General features: G+C 53.2%; 1 protein-coding gene across 1 annotated transcript in view; it reads right to left on the bottom strand.

The window, feature by feature from the left end:
* Positions 1-23,467, bottom strand: part of LOC148091705 (protein Daple-like) — a 60,918-nt gene that overhangs the window by 19,177 nt on the left and 18,274 nt on the right. The window contains 7 exon segments of the mRNA XM_087823773.1: positions 70-241; positions 2,102-2,245; positions 5,090-5,739; positions 10,924-11,061; positions 15,441-15,619; positions 18,713-18,857; positions 19,504-19,650. Coding sequence (XP_087679899.1) covers positions 70-241; positions 2,102-2,245; positions 5,090-5,739; positions 10,924-11,061; positions 15,441-15,619; positions 18,713-18,857; positions 19,504-19,650 — 1,575 coding nt within the window.

Here is a 23,467-nt window from a genome sequence, read left to right as displayed (position 1 = left end):
CTCCCTCCTCTGCTCTTCATACTGAGCCTGCCAGCGGTCCACCTCCAGCTTGGAGCTGTCCAGGGAGGCTTGCAGCTCCATGTTATGGGCGCGCAGCTCCTCCTGTTCCTCCTTCAGCTCTTGGTACTGGGCCTTCCAGTGCTTCGACTCCAGCTGGGAGCTCTCCAGTGAGGTTTGCAGCTCCTTGTTGTGGCTCTGCAGCTCAAGCTCCTTCTTCAGCTGCTGGTGCTGGATATCGACCCTGGGGATGGAGAGACACAGGGGCAAGGGCTGAGGAGCACTCCCAGGCTCTGTCCCAGCTGTACAACCTTACTCAAAACCACAACCTCTCTGGGCCTCAGTTTTTCTCATGTGTAAATGAAGGCTGAACAAAATCAGCAGTTTTCAAATTGTCTGTTGGGGTTCTATAAGGCTGCCCCTGGTGTCCCACTGTTGGCTTGGGGGACAGGACAGGCAGGCTCGGACACCACTTCAACAGAGCGTCACTATTAGCATTCTTTATACTTAAGGCATTGGCATCCCTGCCTACCTGGATAAAGGGTTCTTCTATTAAAACACTTTTAAAAAACATTGAGCCAGAATAATTTTGCTCTAAAACTCTATGTCTATGCCCAGCTCTTCTCCCCAATTCCAAGTCCCTTTCTAATTTCAACTCCTGAGATAAATGAAATATGAGATTCTGGGTACTCTGTAAACCCAGTGAAATTATCATGGTCATCATAATTACCCCACTGGGTTTCCTGGGGGAAGATTTATACCGGAAACTCCAGTTACCAGAGGCTCATGGACTCAGTTTGAACACAGATGTGTCCAGTTTGGCCTACACAGTTGTTGTTTTTAATTAATTGGTTTATTAAGATTTAAAAATTTTTAAGTTTCACATCAACATTCAGATGTCTAGCTTCTTGAGGAAAAAAAAGCATAAACAAAAGCCCTGGGCCAGCCTCCCATTTGATGCCTTCAGATGGTGTGTGCTGTCCATGAGGGTCTGGTCTGTCGCTGACACTTCTCCCTCATGTCCTGGACCTGCCTGATCACCAGAGGCACCTGAGTTTGCAGCCCTTCAGGACGTGTTAAAACAAGGCTGTGGGGAGGAAGGCTTCCTACAGTCACGACTCTGGATTGAGACAAGACCTGGACTCGAAACCTGACTGTGTCAACTAGGAGCACTGACCTTGAACAAGTGACTTAATCTCACTGAGCTGTTTCTTCGCCTGTTCAAGAGCTCAGTCAATTCCCATGATTCCCAGCATATGTTCTATCATCACCGTGAACACAGAATCAGTGTACATTAAACCTGTTCCCAATGTCCCTATAAGTCTCAGGGCACACTTTTGTCAACTGAACAAGACATAAAGATGCCTGTGTAACATACTTACAGCAACAGCACTGTGACTCCTGCCTGCATGAGCCTTATCTACCACTCGTGTCCTCCCTGTGAGGCCCGGTGCAGCACTGCACATGGGAGCACTAGGCAGCACTCAGCACTCCATTTGGGGGCCATTTCAAACAGCAAAATTGCCACCAAAAAGCACAAAACGAGAAAATCATGGCACTAACTGGGCCATGAGCAGGACGCTCATTTGCAGTGTGAGCACTGGCACAAGGCAGGAGTCAAAGGCCTTGTCGGCCTCAGCTGCAAATGTGCGCATCAGTCAACACCAGTGTCCTGCCCTCTGGGCACATCCATGAAAGGCCACAGGTGCCAGTCTGGGGTTACAAGGACATTTCAGCCAGTAGGTGATTCATACACAGGGATTTCGTGAATGAGGACTGGCTCTCCCTCCCTCCCTCACGGGACCGATCGCTGGAGTTAGAGGCTGAAGGTGCCCGGGCCTGATGCCATCATCACCATCACCAGTGTGGGAGGTGAGGCTGTCCAAGCCCAGACAGGGCACCATCCCAGGTGTCCCTAGTCCTTCCATCCCAGCCACCAGCTGGAGTCCCCTTTTACCTTCTTACCATCCAGCAGTTAACATGACAGGGTTGGTAAAAATACACCATCACCAGAGGACTTTCTGGAGCTTTGCTCAGCGGGTGCTGAGTGAGTTGGTCTGAATGAAACCCTGGCAGACGCCGCTGCGTGGGGCGGGGCGGTTACCTGTCCAGCTCTTCCCGCAGCCTCCGGTTCTCGTCTGTGACGTTGTCGTTGACCCTCTGCTCCAGCTGCAGAGCCTCCCGCTCAGCGCTCAGCAGCTTCTCCAGCTGCCCCAGTGCCGCCCCGTGTCTCACCATGTCCTGATGCCTGTGGAGGGAACACACCCACTAGGAACAGACACCCCAGAAGACTGCAGAGCCTCCCCAAAGCAGCTTCTCTCTGCAGAGCTGAGGGGGATGCGGATGGGCAGGGAGTGGGGCTGGGCAGCTGAGAAATGGGAGAATGGCAGTTGGGACAGCCTGGGGCCAGCTCTGGGGGGTCTCCTCCAGCTGCGGAGCTGAGCTCTCCTCCTCCCACCTGAGGTGTCTCCATGGTCCCTTCTAGTCCCTGTCACAGCAGCCTCCCTCTGCTAGTCTGCTGAGAACACCACGACTGACCGGAGGCTTGCCTGGTGGGGCCCAAGCAGCTGCCAGGGGCGAGTTGCACATACACATGCACACACACAGACACATCCTGCTCCTCAAGGCACTGCCAATCCAGCCCTTAACCTCCCCCATAACTTCCCCCTCCGTTTGGGGCTTTTATTTTCTTCCTGCCTCAATCTTCATTACAGAACAGTGTCTCTGGAGGGCAGTAGAGCACAAGAGGGAGGCCCTGACCAGCCCTTGGCCAATCCTCTAGTGTCCAGGGACAGCCTGATCCTCCTGCCCGCTGGAACCTCTCATGCCCAGGGAACCTCTTGTGTCCAGGGATGGCTCAGGAAGCTCTCCCCCAGGCTGACCTTCCTGCCTGCTGGAACCTTCCAAGTCCAGGGATGGCTTGGGAGCTCCCCACTTCCAAGGTGTTGACTGAGTCGTCTGCAGCCCTCCATCCCCCGTCTCCCCCCCCCCCCCCATCAGCTGTCCTTGTACCATCTGCCTGGAGCCAACACTTGTGGAGACTCAAACTCGGAAACCTGCTCAGGCGGCTGTTTCAAGACAAATGTGCGTATGGCCTTTAGCCATGGGCAAAGGCTGCCCCGAGTGGGAAGTGAAAAGTGGGGGTGGGCTCTGCCTGGCTTGCAGGGTGGTGATCTTTCTCATCCAGGCTAACGATTCTGGAAAAACTCATCCCCATTTGACAAAGAGGGCCATGGACCATTAGGGTCCCGACTCCTGCCTCCCAGTTGTGTCTTGGACAAGCACACTGGTCAAGCATATTCCAACCATTAGTAATTGCCCTGCTGCAGGGAAGACACTGAGTGAGTCTTGCTCCCATTGAATCCCTAGTACGGGGTCTGACATCAGCCAGCGTGTGCTGGGGAACGAGTGAGTGTCCGTGTTGTGTCAAATGGAACGAATGCAGAGCCATCATCCCTGTCTTCCAGGCACCTGCACCACAAACTTGTAGCCCTGCTGCAGACATACCAAGGGGTCTCTAGCTATCTTTCCAACCAGCAAAACCTACAGAGTAGCACAGTAGGTCTGCATGTTTTATGGAGCAAGAAGCTACAGGAAAAACAGCAATGAACTCCTCCTTCAGAGCCAGTCAGATTCCACCTGCACAAACCTTCCCGGTCTGAACAGACATTAGGTACATCATGACACAAATATAACATTAGGTACATCATGACACTGTTATAAATATAACAGGACATTAGGTATATCATGACACTGTTATAAATATGACAGGACCTTAAGGATGAGGCCTGTAAGCACCTGGTGAGGGGTGGGCACTGCACCAGTTTCCCATCATTAGTCAGCTGGGTGCATTCCCGCCACATCTAGACACAGGACCCACATCCAGTAGATGCTCACTAAGCATCACGTGAACACAGTATGGGTGCGGGAGGAGGAGATGGAGATGCCAAGAGGCTCATGACGCTCATTTTGGCTGGAAGGAGCAGGCCTAATAGGAGCAGACATGCCAGCACCCCCGAATGATGGAGACCTGTGTGGAAAAGGGGGTGGAAGGCCCCAAAGAGAGTCAACAGGAAGTGCGAGGTAAGTGAATAAATGAGTGTCATCACCCCCAGGCTCACGACATCATCAGATGCCCTCACCAGGCTTGGCTGGCTTAGCGGCCTCCCTGGATCCCTGCGAGGGAAACTCCTGCCCTTCAGCTGCTCCCACTAAAGACCTAGCATCTGCTTCACATCTTGAGAGGCAGAGTCACGGAAAACACCGTCAGCAGGGACGTCTCACAAGCACAATGTGTGGACGACAGCTCCCTCCTGCGCTGCTCCAGGTGTCTGAGAGGATCCCCCCCTCTCCCGCCTTTGAGTCCCATGCACATCCACCTCCCCCAGGCTCTGGGTCCTGCTGCACCTGTCCCGGGGCCTGGCGCAATCAGGATCTGCCCGGCAGGAGCTCGGGTCATGTTGGCGGACTGCATGCACACAAAGCCCCCATTTGTCAGGAGCACAAAGTTAAGATTTATGCATTTCAGCATACATCAGTTTTACCCCAAAGAAAAGGCGCATGGAGGTGGAGAGGAGGTCACGATGAAGCAAGAAAGGCAGTGTTGACAAGGACTGAAGCTGGTGATGGCACACAGCGCTTTCACTGCACTATTCTGTGTATTTCTATCTATTCAAAAGTTTTCAAAATTAAAAGTTAAAAAAAAAAGCCCAGACTTTGAGATTTTGACAGGGAAGAACAGGCCCGGGAAGCTAGGGAAGCACATCACTGCAGACAGGCAGCTCGGTGAATGTCCCCCAACATTCTTGGTTTGGAGACAAAAGGAAGAGGGAGTAGGAATCCTCAGGGGAGCAGGGCCCCCAAAGCTGACACGTGGTTTCCCTGAGCTGGGAGTAGTGTGCACACCCTTCCCCCTGGGGACCCTCCTGCCCCTGTCTCCAGCTGCACAAAAGCCACACCGCTGAAGGTGAAGCTCGATGTACTTCTATTCACTGTGAAGCAGCAGGTCCAGAGGAAACTCGAGGGGCCAGAGCGAAGGGGGAAAGGAGCCCAGGGGAGCCCGCCAGTCTGCCCGTCAGCAGCCGGCACGCACCTATCCTTTTGAGACTTGTGCACCAGCTCCAGGGTGCGATGCAGCAGCGTCTTCTGGCGGCTATGCTCGTCCTTGAGGGCCTCGTACTCCCCTGACAGGTGCTCGTGGAGCGAGCCCAGGCACGTGTGCTCCTGCAGCAGGGCCTCATAAGCTGCCTCCAGCTGCGCCTCCTCCTCGGGCCTCCCCAGCTGCTTGGTGGCGAGCTGCTGGGCCTCCGGGCCCTGCTGCAGGGCCTGGCTTTCCGCCTCCAGCTCCCCAAGCTCCTGCTCCTGGGCCTGTGACTTCTGGCTGCTGCTCTCCAGGGTCTGCTGCAGCCTCTGGTTCTCCAGTATCAGGCCCTGGTTCTCACACTCCAGGGCGTCGGTGGCTGTCATCAGAGAGGACACCTCCCTGGCCAGCTTCTCCTTCTCCTTCTCCAGCTCCGCCACCTGCTCCACCTGCTCGGTCATCTGCTCCAGGTCCCGGTACAGCTGCTGCTTCACCAACTGCAGCTTGTTGAGGCTGGTGCTGGTCTCTGCCACCGTCTGGTGGAGGTCTCTGCTCCCCTTCTTGATGTCCTTCATGCAGGCCTCACTGGTGACCTGGGACCTCTGCCGCAGAGACCGGACCAGTTCGTTGAGACAAACCCTTATTTGATCAAGATCATCGATCTGCACGAAAACACAATGAAAAAGACACAGGCAGCTGTGTGAACACATTTCAGGGGTTTGGGTCCAAGCTGGGGGACTAAAGTGTAGGCCTGGAAAGACCACCCCACCGTGGACCCAACAGAAGTCCTAACATTTCCCAGAGGCCTGATATGGACACAAGGTGAAGGGCACGGAGATCCTCACTGAGACAGTTCAAGTCAAACACATGCACAAGAGCCAGGCTGGTTTAGAAACATAAACTACATCTCCTCCTACTTAACACAGTGAAAGTGATGTCCCTCGGTTCTTTCTATCCTGGTCGGCAGGGGCCCGAGGAGCTGGCCCACCCCTGTGGCGTCTCCTTAAGACACTCTCCCCACAGACATTGCATGTGACCTTCTCTCTGCCTTGAACACACACCGCCCTCCAAGCTCCGGCCTTCAGCATCACGGGCTCCTCTTCACCCTCCAGGGCTCAGTGTGCGTCAGCTCGTAAGAGAAGCCCTGCACCACTATTTAAATGTCCTGCACCTAGCAAGGCTCTCCCAGGACTCACGCACATTCCCTCAATAGCACACGTCTGAAGTTACCTGGCTTGTCACCTGTCATTCTGACTTCTAAACCATAAGCCAGATCAGGGTGAGGACCGCGCCTGCCCTTGCATGATACACAGCACCTTGTCAGCACCCTCTTCAACTCCATGAGAGAGGCTGAAACTCAAGTACTTTATACCGAGCCTCCCTTGCAGCTAGGGCTAGTCATGTGTTGGGTCTGGCCAATGAGATGTTGACAGAGGGTCCCGGGGAGACCTTCCCTCGTACCTTCACCCTCTACCTTCTTCCTGCCCATTTCTGGGGGAGGTACAATAGCCTCTGCCAAGACCAGCACAGCACAGAGAAAGAAGCCTGGCTCCTGATGGCCTCACTGAGACCCTGCCCCAGCACTGGACTGCCTACCCTGGGACTTCTTGTGGTGGGAGGCAAATCAGCCCTGGAGGTTTGCCAGGGTGACAAATGCTCAGTGTGACACTGGGCATTTGGAGAAAGTTCATTCTTTGTCCTGTGGGGCTGACCCATAAGCTGCAGGACACTTAGCAGCATCCCTGGCCTCTACCCACCATAGCCAGGAGCACCTCCTCCCTCCTCCAAGTCATGACTATCAAAAGGAAGATGGCCAGTGTCCCTGGGAAGCAACATCTGCCCCATCCCCCTGCTGTGGCTGAGAATTGCTGTCTGAGCTGCAGCTGAGTGAGGAAACCAGAAACCCATGGATCACTGATCAATTACCAGGACATGGCTATGATCCTGGACTCTCCCTCTTGCAGGCAGGAGCTCCAGGGGAGTTGTTCACTCTGGAGGACCTACCTGTCTGGCCTTGTCAGCCTTCAGGGTCTCCATGTGGCTGTGCAATCGTTCTCTGTCTTCCATCAGCTCTTCACTGAGGATTTCCAAATCCTGGCTGCTCTGCTTTTCTTTCTGCAGCTCCATCTGCAGCTCTTCAATCTGCAGAGCCAAAGACCCAGCCCATGCAAAAGTCAGTTTCATGAAGTGAACTGTGATTTAAAGCAAACCCCAAAGCAGTGACCCTATAGAACACTTTGTTATTATTTTTTAAATTTATCTTTATTGTTTAAAGTATTACAGATGTCCCCCTTTTTCCTCCATTGATCCCCTCCCCCCTGCACCTCTCCCCCCAGGCCTTCACCACACTATTGTCTGTGTCCATGGGTTATGCATATATGCATGTGAGTTCTCAGATAAATCTCTCCCCACCCACCCCGGCCTTGCCTCTGAGATTCGGCAGCCTGTTCCATGTTTGTATGCCTCTGGATCTATTTTGTTCATTGGTTTATTCTGTTCATTAGAATCCACATATGAGTAAGACCATGTGAAATTGTATTTCCCTGACTGGCTTATTTCACTTAGCATAATACTCTCCAGGTCTCACCATGCTGTCTCGTAGGGTAAGGGGTCCTTCTTTTTTATAGCTGCATAGTATTCCATGGTATAAATGTCCAAGAAGATGCTTGATATGATTTCAATATTCTTGAACTTGTAAAAACTTGTTTTGTGTCCTAACATGTTGTCTATCTTTGAGAATGTCCCATGTGCACCTGAGGAGAACGCGTATTCTGCATCTTTGGGGTGAAATGTTCTGTAAATGTCAAATCCACCTAATCTTGTGTCTCATTTAGAATCACTGTTTTCTTGTTGATTTTTTGTCTGGAAGATCTATCCAGTATAGTTAGTGGGGTGTTAAAGTCCCCTATTATAACTGTATTGCTGTTGATCTCTCCTTTAAAGTTTCCACAAGTTTTGGTTTTGTTTTTCTTCAGCCTGTGTGTCTTTTGTTCTGAAGTGGGTCTCTTGTAGATAGCATATGTTTGGGTCTTGTTTTCTTGTCCATTCAGCTACCCTATGTCCTTTGATTGGAACATTTAATACATGTATATTTAAGGTTATTATTAATAGGTACTTATCTATTGCCATTTTAATTCTTTATGCCTATGTTTCTCTCTCTCTATTTCTACTTCTCATTAAAGCAGTCCCTTTAACATTTCTTGCAATACTGGTTTGGTGGTGATAAACTCCTTTAGCCTTTTTTTTTTTTTTTTTATCTGGAAAGCTCTTTATTTCACCATCTATTTTGAATAATAGCCTTGCTGGATAGTGTAGTCTTGGTTTCAGATCCTTGTTTTCAATTACCTTGAATACTCCATGCCATTCCCTTCTGGCCTGTAGAGTTTCTGATGAGAAGTCAGCTGACAGCCTTATGGGAGCTCCTTTGTAGGTAACAGATTGCTTTTCTCTTGCTGCCTTTAAGATTCCTTTTCTTGAATTTTTGGCATTTTAATTATGGTGTGTCTGGATGTGGGCCTCTTTGGGATCTTCTTGCTTGGGGCTCTTTCTGCCTCCTGAATTTGTGTGATATTTTCCTTCACCACATTTGAGAAGTTATCCGCCATTATTTCTTCAAACAGGTTCGCTAACCCTTGCTTACTTTCTACATCTTCTGGCATTCCTATGATTCAAATATTATTATGTTTCATGGTTTCCCACAGCTCCTTTAACCTGTCCCCATTTTGGGTTGGTTTTTTTAAAATATATTTTTATTGATTTCAGACAGAGGAAGGGAAAGGGAGAGGGAGATAGAGATAGAAATATCAATAACAGAGAGTCATTGATCGGCTGCCCTTTACATGCCCCCACTGGGGATCGAACCCACAACCCAGGCATGAGCCCTGACCAGGAATTGAACCTCAATCTCCTGGATCATAGGTCAATGCTCAACAGCCGGGATATGCTGGCAGAACTGTCCTCCTGTTTTTTAATTGTTTTCTTTTTGGTTCTCTGAGTGATTTTTCCCTACACTGTCTTCTAATAAGCCTATCCTCAGCTTCCCCTAATCTGCTGTTTATTTCTTCCAATGATTTTTAAAAATTTCTATCTACTATGTCATTCTTAATTTCCTTCAATATCCATTTATTTCTCATGCTGTTGAGCATCCTTATGATCAGTATTCTGAACTCTATATCTGATAGATTGCTTATCTCCATTTCATTTAGCTCTTCTCCTGGAGAATTCTTTTGTTCTGTCATTTGGGGCTTGTTTTTTTGTCTCCCCATTTTGGCTGACTGTTTGAATTTGTTTCTATATATATTAGGTAGACCTGCTAGGACTCCCAGTCTTTTTGGAAGGTCTCTGGTGCAGGCCAATGTCAGACGCTGTTTGTGACTGGCCTTGAGTACCATGATTGAAGTTTTCCACACTCCACAACTTGTTGTTCCCGCTGCTGGGGCTGGATGTGTTTGGACAGGACCAGGATGTGCATCAAGGCCTGCTTTTCCAAGCCCTGGGTCCAGAGAAAATTTGGCAAAGACTCAAAGCACCCAGATGCTGATTGTTATTAAGTATCTTAATGAGCCTCAGGCTGTAGAAACTCCACAGCGTGGGGTGGGAGGATTTCCAACAGAGTGGGGCAGTTGCTTCTCCCCCCTCCTCCAGGCAAAAGCTGCTTGGAAGGCAAATGTCTGCCTGAGAAAAATGTCCTCCACTGTATGGGGAAATGATTCAACCTAAGAATACAGATGGCTGCCCTCTGAGCTCTATCCTCTAAGCCAGCACCCCTACATTCTCCTCACACAGCTCTAGTTCACTCTGCCCTCCCTCTGCCACAGCCCAAGGTGAGTGGCTGCACAGGAAACTTTGTGTGCTGGCTCTTTAAGAGGTGCCTGCATTTCCAGCTGCTTCTCACTGGCAGACAGAAACCCTGCTGGTTTTCACAGCCAGATGATATGTGAGCACCTTTTTAGGTTCTTGTGCTCCAGTCTGGGAAGCCCATCCTAGGGTTTAGACCCCAGAGTTCTCAGTGGAAAAACCCTACAGCTGAAATATCCCTCCAGATCTTCAGCTGCTGCCTGTGGGATCCCAGCCATCCCTCTCACACCTCCCCACTTCCTACCAGTCTCTATGTGGTCTCCATTTTTTGTCCTTGGTTATGAGGGTGCTCTCCAACTAGTCTTCAGTTGCAGTTAATTATTCAGGATGGTTTTTCTATACTTTAGTTGTAATTCCAGTTTGGTCCTGGGAGAGTGTCAGTGCAGCTTCCACTCAATCTACCACCATCTTGGAATCTCCCCCAACGGGCACTTTAACAGGCCTTTCTCAAGGAAAACCCTTCTTCCTGCCCATTTCTTGGGGAGGTACAATAGTCTCTGCCAAGACCAGCAGAGCACAGAGAGAGAAGCCTGGCTCCTGATGGCCTCACTGAGATGCTGCCCCAGCACCGGACTGCCTACCCTGGGACTTCTTGTGGTGGGAGGCAGATCAGCCCTGGAGGTTTGCCAGGGTGACAAATGCTCAGTGTGACACTGGGCATTTGGAGAAAGTTCATTCTTTGTCCTGTGGGGCTGACCCATAAGCTGCAGGACACTTAGCAGCATCCCTGGCCTCTACCCACCATAGCCAGGAGCACCTCCTCCCTCCTCCAAGTCATGACTATCAAAAGGAAGATGGCCAGTGTCCCTGGGAGGCAACATCTGCCCCATCCCCCTGCTGTGGCTGAGAATTGCTGTCTGAGCTGCAGCTGAGTGAGGAAACCAGAGTCCCGTGGATCACTGATCAATTACCAGGACATGGCTATGATCCTGGACTCTCCCTCTTGCAGGCAGGGGCTCCAGGAGAGTTGTTCACTCTAGAGGACCTACCTGTCTGGCCTTGTCAGCCTTCAGAGTCTCCATGTGGCTGTGCAGTTGTTCTCTGTCTTCCATCAGTTCTTCACTGAGGATTTCCAAATCCTGGCTGCTCTCCTTTTCTTTCTGCAGCTCCATCTGCAGCTCTTCAATCTTCAGAGCCAAAGACCAAGCCCATTGAAAAGTTAGTTTTATGAAGTGAAGTGTAATTTGAAGAAACCCCAAAGCTGTCAGCCCCACAGATACTTTAACAGGCCTTTTCTCAAGGAAAAACCTTCTTCCTGACCTTGGGGATGTCCAACGGCCACTGCCAAGGCCAGAAGAGCAGGGAGAAACAAGCTGGCTCCTGATGGCATCACTGGGCCGCCTCCCCGCATCAGGCCTTGTTCTGCAGTGATCTCCCCACACCCTTGACCACTAATTCTCAGCCCACAGATTGCACCTTCAGCTCATGGTAGAGAAAAAGTTCATGGCCCCCATCGGTCAGCTTCCCTCCCAGCTCACCACTCCTCACTCTCTCTGCTTCCATCTTAGGTCCTGTCTACTACTATCCTTGGAGCCAGGTCACATGTCCTGGGACCAGCAGCCACACCCACTGGATATCCTGGAGGTACTCCACCTGGTTGGGGATATTCCTATTCACCCAGCTTCTCGGAGTGGCCCTCTGCCATGTCTCTCCTTCCTCTCACCCTCCAAGTAAATGTGTCCCCAAGGCCTGTCCTCTTTCCCCATGTGGCTCCCTGCTCCACAGCCCACTGCCTGCCACAGACCACACCACCTTCCATCTTGCCTGGACAATGGCCCAGTCACCAGCCCCGCAAAAAGTTCTTCTGCTGGGACCCACCAGTGCCCAACCTCCCTGAACAGGAACGGCCAAGATCAGCACTTCTCTCACACTGTGCCTGACACCTCAACAACGTGATGGACAGAGACTCAGACTCAGGAGGCCAGGGCGGGACCTGAGGTTCCGCTCCCAGGTGAGGCCCATGCTGCTGTCCTTCCCATTGACACCAAACTCATCACCCGCTGGGAGGTGGGAGAAAGGCTTGCTTCCTGCTACCAATGTGACCACAAGTGGGTTTCCATAACTGACACAGGGCCAGCAAGCAACAGGCATCATCAGGAGCCTCTGTCAGTGTGAAGTGCTCAGCACACAGCTGGCAGGTGGCAAGCAGGAGGAAACAACTGATCCCTTGTGAGAGCCCTGTCCTCCCCCCCCACCAGGGCTTCTGACATAGTCGATTGGGGCTGGGGTCCAAGAATTTGCATGTTGACTTGTGACCCTGATGCTGCTGGTTTGGGGTGACTGCTCTAAACAGTGGATCTCCAAGGTCAAAGATGGTTCTCAAAGCCTTTAAAGACCCCAGGCCTCAGGACACCAATTAAAACCTCTAGGGGTAGGTCTCTTAGACCCCCAGTGACCCAGTGGGCAGCCAGGACCAGGAGCCTGCTCTCTTCACCTGTCTGGAGTGTGGATGGCACAGGTAGGTTTACAAAGCTCCCAGAAGGATGGCTGTTCTAATGTCAGCTCTGCCCTCTTGTCTGGGGGAGGGCCACCCTGCCTTTCTCTCACAGGTAAAGGTTTCTGTCTCCAGACTCCTCTGGAAACAGCAGCCAGGCTCGCTTCTTCCCCGTGAGTGGAGAGGGCCAGGCACATTGGGGCTCCCATTCATGTCCTCACATCCCCCTGTCAGCACACCAAGCCCCCTGACCCAACTTGGGGACTCTCCAATGGGGGAGCCTCATCCAGCCAGAGCCAATAGCAACATGCGCTACAACATGCCACGTGTCTGAGTCTTTCTCAGAAGAAAGAATGTCTTTCTGGTCCTTCCTCATCACTGCCTCACTTCTTAGCACAAGGCCTGGGCTCAGCAGGGAACCAGGCATCTCCTCAGTGGCAGGGCCCATACCTGAGAGTGGCTCTGAGGGGGAAGGCCCTGGACAATTGTCACCAACCATCATTCAGGGAAGGGTACGGGGTCAGAGAAATCGAGTAATTTGTCCAAGCCCCACAGTGAGGATGTGGCCGAGCTCCACTTACAGTGGTGGGCCGACCCCAGCCCTGCTGTCATTCAGCCGGGGCCTGTGGAGTATGCCCCCAACCCCCACCTCGCTCACCCCCCTTACTGTGGATACTTCACCCTGCCGCCCCTTCCCTCCCAGAGAAAGAACGTTGCTCCAGCCTTTGTGTATCTGACTGTTGTTGCTTCTGGCCTGAGATGTGACTGCCCCACGTCACACCCACACTGCTAGACACCCCCACCTTTCTCTCTGTCTGATCCTTTCTGCCCTGGACTGGAGCCCTTGTTCCTGTCGGTCCCTGAAGGACTCCATTCCCCTAGGAGAGCTCGCTGGGCTGAGATGAGAGCTGGTCCCACAGGGTTTCTCGTTCTTCCCAAAGACTTGGGCTCATGGGGTGAGGCTGTGGTCCCCAGAGCACGAAGGTGCCAAGGACCGGCCTACCAACCCCTGCGCTGCCCTACTGTTTCCATGACAGGCCCCCAAGGGGCTGCCTCTCTTCCTCTGACAACCAGGGATCCTGGTTGAAGAAATGAACTCTTGGGATATCAATGCAGTTAGATGTGGGAGAGGCACCTCCTCTAAGGTCCACAGAAGTGTCCTGAGTTACAGGGAAGAATGTTAACTTCGGGAACTGGGGTTTAGAGACATTCAGACCAAAGTGAGCCTACAACCTGGGTGATACTCTGAGTGGTGGGAGACCAGAGCTGGCACCAGGGGGCAGGGGACTCCAGAGCACAGGGTCCTGGCTGACCCTTTTCCCTCCTTCTTGGACACCTCCCAGAGTGGCCATGCTGTCTTAGATTTGTCAGAGGCTGTGCCTTCCATCAAGGGAAGCCCGCAGGATGGAAGGAGGAGCCCTCCACAGAGCAGAAGGACCGCCTTCCCAGGGCTCCTGGCACCTGGCACAGGGCAGCTCTGGTCTGGAAACTGTGGCCTTGCCTCTCTACCAGGGACTCTGAGCCAAGACATGGCTCCCGAGGGCTGTGACAGGACCACATGGTGTCCTACCAGGGAACTGATGCAGAGAGGAAGCATGGGTGGGACCCGAGAGATGGGGGGATAAGGAGCCGTGCCAGGGTGACGGCACCCACCGCCAGCCCTGCTTGTGCAGAGGAAGGACTGGAGTGGACCCCGAGGGAGGAGAAGCACCAGCGGCATCTCTCGGGCCTGCGGGCGCTGGGCCACAGGTCACATCGCAGGCCTTCTGCAGCAGACCCGGGAGGACCCGCCGAGTCGGAGGTCTCATCTTTCTAACGGAAAATTCTTGTTATCTCGGCAGAGGTTGGACTGCCATTTAGAGACATTTCCTGCGCCAGGCCCACGTGAGCCTAAGAACCCCACACTGTCCAGTGGCTTTCCCTGTGCGGGCTGCACCGAGGGACACGGCATGAGGCAGGCTTCCTACTGTCCCACAGAGAAAGGACAAACTATTTGCCAGCTACTGTGCTGCAAGGCACACAATGCCTCAAGGGGACAGGAGACTGAGTCATGGAACCTTGGATGTTCCACGGGAGGCCTGGGCAAACCACTCCACAGGAGGGGCTGCCCTGAGCCTCACCCAGAGATAAAGTGCCAGCAGAGCTGGACCCAGGTCTCCTGCCTGTAGCCCGTGTCCTTCCTGCTGCCGATGCAGCTTCAGCAAATGACACTGGCGGGACTCATGGGTAGGTTGGGGCAGACACCCAGACACCTGAAAGCACCAGTCCCACAAGGCGGTCAGCAAGCAAGAGTGCCCTTGCCCCCCCCCCCATCCAGGATGTGGTCAAGCTGTGTGCAGAGCCCACAGTGCCGCCCTGCCATCCGCAGCGTGGCTGTAGGAATTGATCCCCAGACCCAGAGTGGCCAGCACAGGAGGCCATCCTAGCCTCTCCCAGCCCTCCTTGCTGTGGGAATGGGGTCCTCCTGACTGTAGGACCAAGCCTGGTTTGTGAGCCTGCCTGTCCCCCAGATGTCCATGTTGTACTGTGCTGCTGGGGAGACCCGGGGGCTGTCCAGAAAGGAAATGCAGTCCAGCCACCTCCCCCCTCATCCCACCGACGGGAAGGGGAGTGAGCACGGACCTTGTTTACCCACAGCAATGCCCCGATACGGCCCATCAATGATCCCACACGCAGGTGCACATCTCCCATCACTGCTCCTTTCCCACGCCCACCCGGGGCTCTTGAACAGGGCGCTGCTCTCTTTCCATTAACCGCTTACCATGTGCTGGACCCTTCATCTACACTAACTCACACGACCCTCACACCACCTATTAGGTGGGTCCATAGTCAACCCCATTTCACAGATGAAGGCAACAAGGCACACAGAGGTCCATCTTGTCTGGTCACTTGCTGCAGGGACACATCATGATGCCTCCTGACTCTTCTCAGGGATTAATTGCCCTTGTCCCTGTGCTACCCCGTGGCTGCCCTGGATTCTGCATTTCTCACAGCTGCGCAGCCTCACAAGCACCTGGGGGCTCCACCTGGCCACCTGCTTGCCCGTGGGTTCCAGACACCACCCATGGTTACCTTCTGGCTGAGCTGCTGGTTCTCCCTCTCCAGCTCCTCGCACTTGAGGTTGCTCTTCTGCAGTGCCAGGGACGTGTCCTGCAGCCCCTGGGTGGAGCTCTGGAGGCTCTGGCTCTCCTCCAGCTTCAGGATGTTACTGGAGGTGCATTCCTTCAGCTCAAATTCAGACTTCCTGGAGGCTGAAGTTCAAAGTCGTGTCAGAACCCAGATTCCAGGGGCCTCCATTTCCCCTCTCTGCCCCTGGGCTCAAGATAGCCATCAGCCCGAGCCCTAGGCTTGAGGGGTTGGGATGGTCTCCCACAGGTCATCTGGGTACCCTCTCTTTTTCACAGTGTGCTGTTGCGATCAGCACCTGAGGGTTCCTCAGGCCACTATGGTCCCCTGCTGGCTCAGCTGATATCTCCCAGGGGGGCGACCCAGAGCTTAGGAGGAAAGCAGGTGACAGTGAAGAAGCCAATGCAAAAGTTCAAGGCCATGGAACTGCTGGAACCACTTTTACCAAGTTCTAACCTGACTGTCAAGTCAAGGATTTCAGGGACTAACAGAGATGGCAAACAGATGTCATTTTCTGTGCCAGCTCTGAGTGGTGGGAGTCTGGGTAGGTCAGCTGGGGGAGGGGGGGGCACAATAATTGACCATTATGTCCGCCAGGGGTGGTAGAGGCTACGGGGTACATATGCCCACTACTTGCCATCCCCATATAAGGTCCTTTGGACAGAGATTTCATTTTGTAATTTCACAATTACATTGGAAAAGGAATGACATAGTATATCTAAATTGCTTTAAAAATCCTAAGCGGATAAAAACATAAGTTAAAGATAGAAAACTTTACTTTGCTTTTAAACAGCTTAAATGCAGAATAGAAAAGGGAGCACAGATCCAAGGAGTATGGGGGTTCTGGGCCCTTCCTGCCACACCAGGTGCGTGAATTTAGGTAAGTCCCGGGGCTTTTTCAGGAAGAAAAAATGAATGTATATGAAAGCCCTCGAAGGAGGGGTCAGGGTTGTTCCCTCGCCTGTCCCTCCAGCGCCACGTGCTCAGCCCTGGGAGCCTATCACACTGTATTGCTAATAGTGCGGCACCTCCACCTGCTGCTGCTTCACCACCCTAGGGGCTGGGAGAACACAGGGGCGGCTTTCACAGCAGGCACATCAAGCTGGAAACAAAATGCGTGTGCCCAGCAACTCTGGACCATCACAAGGACAAAGTGTCTGCATCCCGCTCTGTTTTCTCATCTCCCAGCAAGGAGAGCAGGGCAGACCCAAGAAGCCAGAACATGCTAAAGGCCCAGCAGCAGGTAGCTCAGCAGGGCAGCAAATGAGCCGTCATGGTCCTGACTGTATCCCAGCGCTGACCACACACAGACACGCACCATCAACACAAGGAGACACGTGAAGGGCTTCGTCCTGACAAGGCTACAAACGATGTTAACCGACTAAAACACCTGTAATCCACACACTGCCGTCATTCGGACAGTACCTCTGCAGCATTCACTTTTAAAATAGCATTTTTTAAAACTGTGGTGAAATATGTTCAACACAGAGCTCACTGTTTTAACCACTTTTAAGCAAGCAGTTCTGGGGCATTAGATACATTCCCACTGTCCTGCAACCATCACCAATGCCCACCCCAAGCTTTTCCATTGTCTCACCCGAAGCTCTGCACTCATGGAAATCATTGTGAAGGTTCTTCAGGTACAACAATGGAATTCACTGCAAGCCTCATTTCCTCTCCCATAAAAGCCAGTGCCTCAGGCTATTATGATGACAGCAGTTTATTGGGAAGACAACCGATGGTTCTTTACTGGGTGCTGCGCTCATGAGCACCCCAAGAACCAGGGCAATGGGATATCTTCTACTAAGGCAGGGCGATAAGAGCAGCCTTCTTTGGTTGGTGCCCGTGGGCCAGGCACAGCGTGTGCTTTGCTGTCTCCTCTCAGAGGATATTCACAGCAACCCTGTAAGGCAGCTTCATTGCCCCTATTTTGCAGATAAGGAAACAGGTTTAAAAGGGGTCACCTAGCTAACAAGTGGAGGAGCCAGGACTCTAGGCCAGGCCTTTCTGCCTCAAAAAGTCACATACCACCCACGCAGAAGTACATTCCACTTTGTTCATGAGCTTCCAGAGAAGGAGTAGAAGTGGGAACATGGAGAATAAATCACTGCCACTGACCCGAGGGGCTCACAAACTACCTTGACCAGTCTGAGTCAGTGAGGCTTTCCAGCCCCACCAGCCACCCTGGTCTCTTACAGAAACACATTGGGTCTGAGATGGTCCCTGCCAGCTGGCACCACCTCTGTTTGCCTCCAGGGGACAGGGGTCCTCCCGGATGAACCTGAACTCCCAGACCCCGAGGGACTCCCTGTTTTCCCGAGGGACTCCTCGGCCCCAGGACTGCAGCCACATAAACCACAGAAAGAACTAACTTCTCACACAGATCAATAGATAGTTCGATGAACTGATTTTAGGTTTGGAACTGATGGGACCCCTGCAAGAGAAGAAATATCCAGCTGCTTTCAACAGCCTTTCCATTAGGCTTAGGACTGTTTATCAGAATTGAAAAAGCAGCCCCCTCCCCAAACCAGCCAAGAGCCCTCCTGCTCTGTAAAGTTCTCAAAAAACATTCCTTGCCCCCTCAGGTGCATGTTGCTATGTTTGAAACCAGGAACTGGCTATTGTTTGCCAGGCGCTGAGGCTTCCTGACGCACTGGCTGCCCTCCAGCCACCTACCCCTGGCCAACTCAACACCTCCTCTGTCGGGGGTGTTGGGCAGGGCACAGACACAAGAGGGAGAGAAAGAGGCCTGGGTCCCTTGAGAAGCAGCCACTTAGCAACCCCTACCCAGGGAGACAGAGAACAGACAGCATCCATCTTGCCCAATTATGCAAATGAACAGAGGAAATAATGCCCAGGGGACATTTATAGTGAAGATCAGTGACCCCTGGGATGTCTCCTGCCCTCCAGAGCTTTCAGTCACCCATGGGTCGATCTGAGACATTCTCTGCAGTCAGCTTGCTGTAGTCTGTGAGCTGCTGGCACTGTCCATATGGGAAGTGAGAAATCTGGCAACACTTTGTATTGCATGCCAGACCCTTCATGTTCTCCTGGGGAGAACTGTGAGGAAACAGTTCTAAACGACCCTTGAATAGAATCCTATGTCCTTGACATGAGGATGGGCTGACACATAAGACTCAGAGCCAAGGGCTCAGCTCCCTGAATGAGGGAGGCACCACAGCTGGGCTGGCTCCTGGGCACCTGGGGCTGCGGCCTACCCTCCGACAGGGGTGCGTCCTGGGGCAGCTGCTCCAGCGCCAAGCCCAGGTGGGCGGACTCACTCGAGCTCCCCCGCTGAGCAGTCTTGAGGACTGTGATCTCCTCCAGCAGCTCCTCGGTGCGCTTGTTGTGTGCATCATTGTCCTAATGCAGGAAGAGAGGTGGCGTGAGGATGCAGCCTGGGGCAGCCCCTGGACAGGCCCCAGTCCCTGTGCATCCACCCTCATTCCCCCAGATGAAGGGCCTCCGTGCACCTGCTCACTTCCCAAAACACAGCTGCACAGAAATGACTCCTGCAAGGCCCAGCTGTGAGAGTTACAACCACTAAGAGATGTTGAGCCAGGGACCTGGGTGATGAAGACACCTGAGGTCTCTAACTGAGTGGTGTCTGAACAAAGTAGCTACAGCACAGGCCTTAAAGCAAGTAATGTGATGAAGGCAGCTTTGAGGCCCCTGAGCAGGCCTCGGGCCTAACACACCTCGGAAAGGCCATGGGACTCACAAACCACAGCTCAGCCCGCATCACACACACCAGCAGAGACCCTTTTTGCAACAGACACCCATGTACATCCATCCTTACAGAAAAGCAGCACAGCGGTCAAGCCCTATCTGGTTGGGGGACCCTAAGTGGTGCCCACTCAAGCCGCTGAGCTTAGCAAGCGTCTCTCTCAGTCAGCGGGTCAGCTTGTCAGCAGTAGCACCAACCCAGTAGCTGAAAATCAGAGCAGGGCACCGCATAACCTGACACTGCCCCAATCTGTGTTACATGGGTCACAACAGCTCGTAATACCAATTCCAGGTCCCGCAGCTTCCGTGTCAGCTGCAGGTTCTTCTCCTCCAGCTGGTAAAGTTCGTCACGCTGGGCCCGAGCCGCAGCCAGCTGCTCCTTCATGATGGACTTGGTGTCCATCAACGTGAAGTTATCTTGTACCAGTTCCTGGTCAGCAAAAACATACACGAAACCGTCAGATTAAAGCCCTTGCTTCATGATGACAGCGTCCTTCCAGGCATCTGGGCCCAAACCAACAACCTAGGGATAAAACTGCCACCACAGGAAAAGTCTGTCTCCACTTTTGAGCCCCTGCACCTTTTCCACGAGGCCAAGCCAATGGACTTTCTCTATGAAAAAATCTATGAATCAAGAAGCTATTTAAATCCGGGAAGGAAACCCTTCCTCAGTGTCCCCTTTTTGCCAGCCGAGGTGTGAGAGTGTCTGACATGTGTAACCTCTCTGGTTGGACAAGTGCACCTGCTGACAAGAATAGGACTTCATTGAGCCTGGTTCCTTAACAAAAAAGGGCTGGGGCTAAGAGTTGCTCCCGGGTTTCAGGGCTGAGTCTGGACCTCTCTATTCAACATTCACCCCACTGATCTGGGTCCTGGAAAAAAAGGGCTATTCAGACAGGCTTTCGTTCCACACACAGTTCCTATTTGAACATTTTACACACGCCCTCGGGAAACCAACAGCTCTCCGCAGTTTCCTGGAAATGAGGAGTCTGTAAGACACAACAAACAAATAAGTACTATGGGCCTACTATGTGTCAGGCACATGCTGGGTGTGGAACACAAAGGCTTGTCCCTTGCAGGCCCCTCCCAGGAGGTGTCTGCTGGACTCACTCCTGTCTCAGGTGCCCAGCACATGGGGGAGCCGTTCAGTTCCTCCCCGCATCTCTGCTCCCTAACCCCGGAGCCCTGCCTTCACCACTCAGGATCTTAGGGGCACTGAGTCTCCCCTGAACGCCTTCACAGTCTGCAAACATGCATACACGGGAACCTGTCCCTTTCTCTCAGTGGGCAGTTTTCCAAGGCTTGCCCCACTTATGGGTTATAACAACTAGGAGTGGCCGGTAGCTCCTGCTTACCCGCCACCTGTTCATTTTCTCTGTGTGGGCCAGAATCCAGGGTTCTTAGTAGAGGGGAAACCATGCACCTCACCGTCAGTGGACATGGTTCTGATCAGAGCCTGGCAGCGGGGAGGGTTTGGTCATTAGGACTCTGGATTCACCAGAGTGCCCTCTCTCTGCCTGTCTTTGGCCCTGCACCAGGCATTCTCTGTCCCTGCCTCATCCACTCTTCACAACAGCCCCGAGAGGGAGGCAGGGACAGTCACTTCCTCCACATGAAGAGGCTGACTTGGGTAAATTAAGGAATAAGCCCCAAGTCACAAAGCCAGCAAGGGGTAATGCTGGGGCTTGAACTCAGGCTGGGGAGCTGAAGACTTGTGTTCTCTCCACTGCCCTCAGCTGCCTACAACCCATCCTTAAGGAGCCCACATGGGTAAGAAGCCCCAACTATTCGGCGATGTGAGCTGGAGCACATAGAGGGGCTCTAAGTAAGGAGAAGGCCCAGCTCTCCCATTTTGGCCACTGCCCCAAGCATTCTCACCTTGTGCTCCAGCTGGCCTACCCACCAGTACTCACCCCAATCACCATACTCTCAGGCCCTGAGCTCCCATAGCACAGCCTGCCCCTTTATCCTTACAACCAACTCCTACTCAGCCTTTAAAACCCAGCCAGAGTTGTTCCCTCTGAGAAGTGCTTGCAACTCCACTCTGTCCCACCCACTGAGTCAGATGCTTGGGCTCCCAGAGTGCCCACTATGAGGCAACACTGAGCTGGCCTGACCCCCCCCCCCCAGGCTAGTCCCACAGGGAAGGACTATTCCACTTCTGTTCTCGTGGGCCTCCCAGAAGTATTCAATGACACTGTCAGCTGAATCATGCCATGAGGGGCAATCAGAGGTGGCATGTGAGTTGGGCCCTGGAGGATCTGGAGACAGGCAGGGATGGACAAGTGTCTAGAAGCAGAACGCAACATGGAACAAAACGATTTATAGCCTGGCCAGGCGTCGCTCAGCCGTTGAGCGTCGACCTGGGATCCAGGCGATCGGGGTTCGATTCCCGGTCAGGGCACATGCCCGGGTTGTGGGCTCGATCGATGACTCTCTCATCATTGATGTTTCTCTCTCTCTCCCTCTCCTTCCCTCTCTCTGAAATCCATAAAGATATATTAAAAAAAAAAAAAAGATTTATAGCTACTATTCAAATATGTCTCAGTTTTCTGGTGGCATCAATCTTCACCATGTATTGGGCAACAGAAACATCTAAACTTGCTTTGGAAACCCCACCACCTCAGAAGTGAGGGACTAGACCCCAAGAAGCCTGCCTGAGTCCTAAAGTTGGCAAAGAGCTCACCTGCAGGAGGGAGGAGCCACACCTCTGGCAGCTGCCCACAGCCACCACCTCCCAAGGGCCTGACCCCAACTGAACAGGATGCTAGGTTTGACCCAGCCCAGCGAACAGCTGAGGGACTACATTTAGGAAGTCACAGGCCAGGCCTGACGGTTCCTGAGTGGCCCAGAGCTCTCATGGTGACTGGGAGTGACTGGAAACGTGGGCTGATGGGCTCTCACTCCTGGGCCTGCCACGTGCATGGTTAGCTGTGGGACCAGAAGCAAGTGCAGATCCCTGGACTGTGGATCCCTCCTTCCCACTATGGACATGAAAACGGGGCTTATGTGTGAAGATGTAACGCGACAATGCACGTGAAATGCCCTGCGCTCGGTGCCTGAGGCCCAGCAAACAGGCGGGTTGCCCATCACCGTCACTTCCTGTCCCTATAAGACACTCACCGAGCAACCATCTACCAAGCAACAGACAGACCCTCGTTTTCCGGGGGGAGATCAAAGAAACAACTGTTTCCTCACCACACCCTGGGCCACAGTACCCAGGGATGTCCAAGGTGTCCAGGGCAACCGAAAGCCAGCCCAGGGGTGTCCTCAGAGGAGGGAGATCGCCCCTCACTAAGCTCCACCTGCTCACCGGGTTTGCTGCCATGCAAACGTGGGTCTGTGAAGGACCAGGGCGTAAATCCTTCTGGCTTTTCAGGTCGTGAGTCTTTTACAACTACTCAGCTCTACGGGTGTAGCAAAAGAGGCCAGACAATATGTGGACAAGTGGGCATGGCTGGGTTCCAATAGGCCTTTACTCATAAGAACTGGTGGGGGCCGGGTTTCACCCCTGGACTGAGTGTGCAGCTCAGCCATCCCTGAGCTAGACACGTGCTGGCACCAAGAACTCGAACTCAAGGCCAAGAATACAGTCTCTCTCTTCAAGGAGCTCCTGGTGTGGGTAGGGACAGGCAGGAAGATACATCATGACAGCGCCACGTGACGACCATGCCTGGAGGTAAGGGATGAACAGGAAGCGTGAAGGAGGAGTCTGGGGGATGCAGCCTGCAGAGTTTCGCCCACCTGCCCCGAGCTGGCTTTGCACTTGGGGAGGTGGGGTGGGCGGAGGAGGCCTCAGTGGGCACCAGGACACCCCACGGGAGCTCGGTGTAGCTGGATCAGAGTGCCACTGGGGACTGGAGGCGGGTGAGTGCCAGACAAGGGCGGAGTGTGGAGTTTACCTAAGAGCACTGGAGAGATGCCTGAGGAGCTTAGCAAGGCTGCTCCGGCGTGAACAAGAGGAGACGGAGGCATCGTGGCCAGTCCAGGTATTTGCGGAGCCCCTGCACTAGCGATACTAAGGCTCCAGGGCAGGCACTGGGCCAATCTGAGCAGAGGACCCGAGGCCAGCGCCGCAGCCACACTCACTCTCCCAACACCTGCCTCGGGCCAGGGGCATGCTGGGAGATGGGGAGGTGGGCTCTGCAGGTGGGGAGCACCTGGACCCATGGGGTGGCACAGGGAGAAAGAACAACCAAGGTTCACAGGCTCCGGATTAAGTTCCTGGGTGGGTGGGTGGTGACTGC

This window comes from Miniopterus natalensis, chromosome 13 (assembly GCF_054644295.1).
Source record: "Miniopterus natalensis isolate mMinNat1 chromosome 13, mMinNat1.hap1, whole genome shotgun sequence".
Taxonomy (NCBI): domain Eukaryota; kingdom Metazoa; phylum Chordata; class Mammalia; order Chiroptera; family Miniopteridae; genus Miniopterus; species Miniopterus natalensis.
This window is presented reverse-complemented; position numbering and strand designations above follow the sequence as displayed.